Raw genomic sequence first — 7,143 nt, forward strand, 5'->3', positions numbered from 1 at the left:
TCCACACGTTCTCCTCGCTTTTACATTGGAAGCGTTAACCGGAAGTAGCTTAGTTTCCACACAGTAACTTGGCAGCTGTTATGACAAAGCGCCTCGAGAGTCGGCGAAGAGTTGATGCTGCGGGCGCGTCTGAGAAGACAGAACATTTCGGAGACGAGCAGTGGCCGCGTCACAGGACTATTTAACTTTTTTTTTTTTTTTTGCTCAAGACGATTGTCGCTTTTTTTCCAAGCATTTTGCCCGGTGAGAAAGACTTTGATTTCGCTATCCAGCTTTGTTTTGTTTTTTTAGAGATTTAACTCCCGCCCGGAGTGACTGATGACCGATCACCAAAAGGTGAGGAGGATATGGCAGGGGAAACTCGAATCTTCATTTGCCAACGTCTCAATTTATCTATTCTATCTGGGGTCTACACAACGTGTTGCCAACAGTACTGTTTTGTTTTTGTTTTTTTGGTCCGTTAACATGTGCAATTCAGATTTTTAAACTCCAAAATTCCCTCCTTGCTTTCTTTCATCGTCAAGTGTGTACTTATACATACATTTACATATTTTCACGCAAATCTCATCATCCACTCGGCAGAATTACGATTGTACCCAGATGCAAAAGGTTATGATCATGTAAATATGCCTATTTATTCTTGATCACCCTTTCTGGAATTCAAAATTAATAACAAATAACACAACATACCGTCACAGGCTACAAAGCACTTTTGCACACTAATTAGATCCGCCAATGACATGCAACCTTAGTATACAAAAATAACGAGCTTCGTCTAGGACAGGGGTGGGGAATTGTTGTTGTTTTTTTTTTCCACCAGGGGCCAAATGAGAAGCAGCAAATATTGTGGAGGGCTGGGGCAAAAGGTCAAAATCTACTCCGGTTATGTATTTTATTTCTATGTTGAAATAAGTCAATGACATTCCGAGTTTCCACAATGTCTTTGTAATGCCAGTAATAATGTAACATAACTTGCAACATTTCCGTCCCAACTACCAAACAATGCAGAAAAAAAAATGTTGTCTTTTCTTGTTCCGTGAGTTCAAGCTGGCCTCTATTGAGCTTTGACAAGAGCAGGTTGAATGTTGGAGGTGGAGATGGGAAGCAAACATGACAGATGCTCATCAGTAAGAAGAGAGGGTCTGTACGTGGATTTGTTGAACTTGTTTTGAGGTTTGCTGAGTCCACCGAGCACCCTTGAACGAATTCCCCCTCCGAAAATGGCTCGGCGTTCTTCGCGATATCACACAGAGCGTCCTGGTTGCTGCTTGGTGAAAATAGCCTTGTTGTTTTTCGAGCTGCGCTCTCCCAGCCTCGGTCGATTGTCTGGATTTTTCCGCACGCTGCGTCTCGTCACGTCGACTCGCGTTATAGTCCTTCGAGACGGCGACCGGCTCGCCGCAAACTAAACGCGCCGGTTTGACTCCAGTCAATCAATAACTGAACAGTCCGTATTTTCCCGGAGCCACGGCCTTCGGCGTCCGTCTTGAGATTTGTTTTGGGGGTGGCGTGGGCGACCATTTGGAAGGTTGCCATTACCGTCACTTGCTGCTAATCACGCGGATTCGGCCGGACCACCTGGACGTAAACGACGCGCGCACACTGTAAACAGGTTTCAAAGTAAAAGTTCTGCTCTTTGAATCCACGCACTGTACAAAAAAAGATTTCAGCAAATGTTATTTTCTTGATTTCAAGCAACTTTTCACAGGTCAAGAATAGCCGGGCCGAGGCCCGGCACGCATTATCCCAAAATGTGAAAGTATCGTCGTTTTTATTTTCTTGATTCCAAGCAACTCGTCGCACGAGTCCATCAGTAATGTTGCTAAGCAACCTCAGGGAATCCGGCACTGTGTTTTGATAAAAACTGAGTGTGATCGACTTATCATTCACAATTAATCTGTAAGTTAGCATTTAGCGTAGGCTAGTCGTTTTGGAGATTCAGAAAACGTTCAAACAAATTCAGTGAGCCATTTACCGGTACCGTCAAGTGTGAACTGAACGCTGCCGCCCGAAAAAAAAGTCATGCGAGTGAACCGCTACATTGTCCGGGACATGAAAATCCACATTTGACATCTTTTTTAAATGGTTTTATTAGACTTGCTTTGTTCGAGAGAATATTTTCACTGAACTGACTCATCCCCCATTCAGTCCACGCGCATTTTTCATTTATTTTCCTCCTATTTTAATTTCCCGTTGGATAATGTGACTTTTGAAGCCATCGTTTTGTTCCAGGCGAGGCATAAGTGTCCACGGAGGTGATTTTTATTCAAATGAGGCTGTTTTTGCATTTACGGTTTGCAGAAAAGTCCGCTTTTTACGTAGCGTTAATGCATAAATAATTTGTTAAATGTCATTGCAGTTGATATGTTATTATATCGAATCCATTACGGGATAACCCTCATTTGCATTTGAAGGATTACTGGAATATTACGTCAATGGAAACGTCCTTGTTAATATTCACCAAAACACTAAAACTACTGTTGCATACAATTTTTTTTTTTTTTTTTTGCTTAATGCTCACTGTTGCTTCATTGGGGGGGAGGGACAAGACATGCCAACCTTGTGTACGCGGTGTTGGGTTTTTTTTTTTTTTTTAGAATTTCATCCTTTTCCTCCTCTTTCCAGAAATTCCCTCACTGATGGCAGGGATGACGAATGAGACGTGGACACACTCGTCATACGTGCCCCATTATCTCCTGCGTGGTGATCCTTTTGCCTCAAGACTCTCGAGAGAGGCAGACATTGTGGCAGCTTTTTATATCTGCATTATAGGTCCGTTTCTTCAATTGGAATAGTGAATCAATATGTTGAAAATCAGGAAAGACAGAGCCATTTCGTGTTGAATTGTATTTTGATATAGAGTCCTTTTTTTTTAACCTTCTCGGTGATCCAGATTGTTTTTTTTTGTGGGGTGCGGGGGATGAGCTGGAGTCAGTCCCGCATGACTTAATCACGGGTGACATATTGACAAACAGCCATTGTGACATTTCACAGTCTGCAGTTGACCCGAGATGAATTTTTCAGAATGCGGGAAGACGAAATGCCATGAAAGCACCACACAGCAAGGCCAGATTGGGCACGAAATTTGAACGGCTGCATGAAGAGCGCCCGAAAGCATCCGTTCAATTCAACGCGGGGAGCGGAACGTCACCGTTCATCACCCGCTGAACACGTTTCTTTCTCTTCCAGGTATTATGTCCGCAACGGGGAACGGATACGTCTTGTACGTGACTATCAAACGCAAAACGAAGTTGAAGCCACCGGAACTGATGACATTGAATTTAGCCATCTTCGACTTTGGCATATCAGGTATTTTCCATCTTTGTCGGAGCGTCGGAAAAGCGACAACACCGTTTAAGAATCATCCAAACAAATCTGGGGCGGGGCTTATTGGTGCCTGGCGATGTATTTGATGAACCCCACGCACAGAACTGCACACTAATTGCGAGGCGCCGACTCCGCGAGGGAAAATGTCATCCGCGCCTTCTCCGTTTGGTGCCTTGTGACTGACAACGGCACATCCGATTCCGCGAAATGATTGGCATTTGACCGTGATGCGGACCGTGATCATCATCGGAATGTTGCCGTTCTTTTTCTCGATGAACGATGGTTATCCGGGTATGTCCTGGGTGGGCCGTGTGACCAGGGGTGCGCCCCAGTGCTCATGAGCGCCGCGAATCGAATATTGCGTTCCGGTTCAAGTCGAGTGCCACGTGGTCCATGGGAAAATCAACGGGCAAGTAATTGATTCGGCAGATTTGATTCGCAAATCGAGGGTTGCGCTCGTCTTTTTGGGTCTTTGAACGCATTTTTCTGAAATTCAAATGGCGTCGCGTCGACGGCATCTTGACCAATCGCGCGTATGGTTCAATGGAATTTCTGTTTTGCAGCCGTCGGGGTAGCTCAAGAAATTGCTATTTATTCCGCTACCATCACGGCCTTTGTTAAGAACACAGCTCTGCTGTGAATGTCAATCCAAATGTAGGAGTAAATCCGACTCCAAACTAATCTTGTTTTCCATACTTTTACTCTTTACCCTTCTTCTGCTTCTTTTTTTCATCCTGCCACCATCATCCTTGTCAACACGCTCTCACGCATCTCTCCGTTGGTGATCCTCATGACTCCTTATCGTTTGTGTGTCGCCCTCTCGTTTTCCTTTGACATCCCTTATATTCCACTACCCCTGTCCTTTAGTGACAGGAAAGCCCTTTTTTATTGTTTCTAGTTTCTCCCACCGTTGGTTGTTCGGTTGGGAGGGCTGTCAGTTCTACGGCTGGGCGGGCTTTTTCTTTGGATGCGGGAGCCTCACCACCATGACGATGGTCAGCTTGGACCGATACTTCAAGATCTGCCATCTGCGATACGGTACGTGAAAGCCGAGGGTTTTTTTGCTTTCGCCGACGGCGGCTTCGAGCGGGAAAGCGCTCACTTGCCGTCGGGCCTCCCATTTCTTTGCCGCGCAGGGACGTGGTTGAAACGGCATCACGCTTTCCTCTGCTTGGCCTTCGTGTGGCTGTATGCCGGCTTTTGGGCCACCATGCCCCTGATAGGCTGGGGAAGCTACGCCCCGGAGCCATTCGGGACCTCCTGCACGCTGAACTGGTGGCTGGCGCAATCCTCCGTGTCCGGCCAAAGCTTCGTCATGTCCATCCTCTTCTTCTGTCTCGTCCTTCCGACCGGCATCATGGTCTTCTCCTACGCGAGGATCATCTGTAAAGTCAAGTCTTCCGCAAAGGAAATCTCACACTTTGACGCCCGGATCAATAACGGTCCGAACCTGGAGATCAAACTGACAAAGGTATGCCCAAAGAAGCTGATTTTTTTTCCCCCCCAAAGGTGAGTTACGAGAGGTAAAAATAACTTGGATGCGTTTCAAACCCGAGGTGGCCATGCTGATCTGCGCGGGATTCCTGATCGCTTGGATCCCGTACGCGGTTGTGTCCGTGGTGTCGGCGTTTGGGGAGCCGGACTCGGTGCCGATACCCGTGTCTGTCATTCCCACTCTCCTCGCCAAGTCCTCCGCTATGTACAATCCAATCATCTACCAGTTAGTGGGCCTGAAGAACTCCTGCTTGCCCTCCTGTTTCAAGGTCCTTGGGAAACGCCGACATTTTCCAAAGTCCAGGTAAGGGAGTGTATCTTCGGTCATGATGAGCGATAAGACTACAACAGGCTGAGGTTTTTAAATGGGATCATTCTCCTGTTCGCCTTGACTTCTTATTAGTTTAAATGGGTTGACGGTTTCTTTTCTTTCTTTTTTTTTGCGAAGAAAAAAAAAACTCTTACCGAGTTGACAGTTTCGACGGTCACTTCAGCCTTCGTCTGAGCTGTCGCTACTTCCTTGTGACGTGCCTAAAAAAAAAACCCAGAAGACAGGGTCAGGAAACCTTCAAAAAAAAAAAAGTCTCTGTTCAATAGAAACACATGAAACGGAGATGTGGGAATATCAGATATCAGACAGTCTAGGTTAGCGGTTTGCAGCAATAATAACAGTCACTCTTCTTATTTTATGAAAGACAAAGCGGCGTGATTCGAGCATGGTATGTTTTTGGGGGGTTTTCCATAAAGATTATGGACGCCTGCTTCTTGTGCTTGCAGGTTCTACGCAATTTCTGGCTCACTGAAGGATACACCGGCTTCACCGAAAGAAGCTCAGGTTGAAATGTGAGTCGGACGGAACGTGTGGCCAGCTTGGGACGCTTTGCCTCCTTCCCCCCCCGTCTTCTGCGCCCTTCACCTTGCCCATTGAAATGCTGCCTATTATCTCCAGTGACAAGTCCAAGCTCTTTGCATTCTCCCTAAATCGGGATCACGCCAGGCTGGTTCACACCTACACTGAACTTTGGCATCCTTCCGGCAGCTGGCCACCTCCTCCCCTTCCTCCTCCAAAAAGCACTTTCCAGAGAGGTTGCGGTCGTGTCTTGCCGTGTCATGAAATGTCTTGACTCACTTTTGCAGTATTGGAGGCATACTGTCAACGTCGGCAAACATTTTATCGAGACACCAATTTACTGTCCCCCTCAACCAATATTGACTCCGAACGGAAGATGTTTTGCATGAATAGTTGTGACTGGAAGCTAAATGCAAAGTATTGACCAATCACTGATGGATCTGCAACAAAACTGTAAAGTAGGACAACAAATATACGGCGGCGTCTGATCGTGTCAGCACTGAGCACACGCTCTCCAAACTGAAGTGTTTGGACACCCCCCACCCTCAACCCCACCCCCTGTCCTGAACACCTGACATGACCCCGCGCCTTTCGTTGACATGCTGTTAGGCTTTGATTGAAACCAAACGTAAACCCAACATATTTTGGGAGGTGTTGTGTACATACTCACATATAGTATACTCGACATGATTCATGTTCAATTTCAGCATAGATCACTGATGTTTTTTTTTTTTTTTGTGGTAGCTATGGCAGAGTGACGTTGCGCCCTTCCGTGACGTGGCATCGTGTCATGATGAAGATGAATTACAAAACAGTCACAGTATTTACTAGCCGTCAAAATGTGGTTCGTTTCGTCGTTCGTTCTGAATCTTTCACCAAGTATGCAAAATCTCCTTTTCTAATTTCGTTTGTGTGACGTCAAACCGGCATGAATTGATCGCTATAATCGCGCTGTAACAATCTGGTGTCACTGTAGCTCATCAACGTCCTGTAACTTGTTTCGAATTTTCAACGTTTCTGTTGCAAAATATGTTGTCCAAATGTTCTATGTTTCTACTGAAGAAAGAAATTATTTACCAACTACTTGAGTTGTCTCCGTTATTTCTCAAAGGTGGGAAACCATGCGCAAGAGAATCCAAATCTTCGAGCAAAAACAGAAATCACCCACAAATGCTCACATTCCTAAAAAATAAATAAATGACATCATTTCACACGTGAAAGTCTATTCATTTTTCAGTAAAAAAGTAAAGACCCCCCCCCCCACCCATAACAAATTAATCTGACGGAAGTCAATCTGTTCTGAACAAATCATCGCATGCAGTGCCCCACCTGATCCAGTAGATGTCGCTGCTTATCTTTGATTCAACAGCAAGTAACTTTCGACTCAACTCAACTATATTTCTTGAGCACTTTAAAACAACCACCGCGGTGTACAAAATGCTGCACATGGAGCAAAGATCATATATACAACA

General features: G+C 45.5%; 1 protein-coding gene across 1 annotated transcript; it reads left to right on the plus strand.

The window, feature by feature from the left end:
- Window positions 1-317: 317 nt before the first annotated feature.
- LOC147185865 (opsin-5-like) lies at window positions 318-6,754 on the plus strand. The gene is made up of 7 exons (XM_086104197.1): window positions 318-336; window positions 2,626-2,772; window positions 3,190-3,309; window positions 4,195-4,365; window positions 4,464-4,798; window positions 4,884-5,125; window positions 5,599-6,754. The coding sequence occupies exons 2-7, from the start codon at window positions 2,640-2,642 to the stop codon at window positions 5,666-5,668; spliced, it is 1,071 nt and encodes a 356-aa protein (XP_085960323.1). The 5' UTR covers window positions 318-336; window positions 2,626-2,639; the 3' UTR covers window positions 5,669-6,754.
- Window positions 6,755-7,143: the final 389 nt, after the last annotated feature.

Source organism: Hippocampus guttulatus, chromosome 23 (assembly GCF_054856545.1).
Source record: "Hippocampus guttulatus isolate MCC_2025c chromosome 23, RoL_Hgut_1.0, whole genome shotgun sequence".
In the NCBI taxonomy this organism is placed as follows: domain Eukaryota; kingdom Metazoa; phylum Chordata; class Actinopteri; order Syngnathiformes; family Syngnathidae; genus Hippocampus; species Hippocampus guttulatus.

Excerpts from the sequence above, each read along its gene's own strand:
- LOC147185865 (XM_086104197.1), top strand. The coding sequence starts at position 2,640 with ATGGCAGGGATGACGAATGAGACGTGGACACACTCGTCATACGTGCCC. Across the intron at positions 2,773-3,189 it reads TTTTTATATCTGCATTATAG|GTATTATGTCCGCAACGGGG; the intron begins GTCCGTTTCTTC and ends TTTCTCTTCCAG. Across the intron at positions 5,126-5,598 it reads CGACATTTTCCAAAGTCCAG|GTTCTACGCAATTTCTGGCT; the intron begins GTAAGGGAGTGT and ends TTGTGCTTGCAG.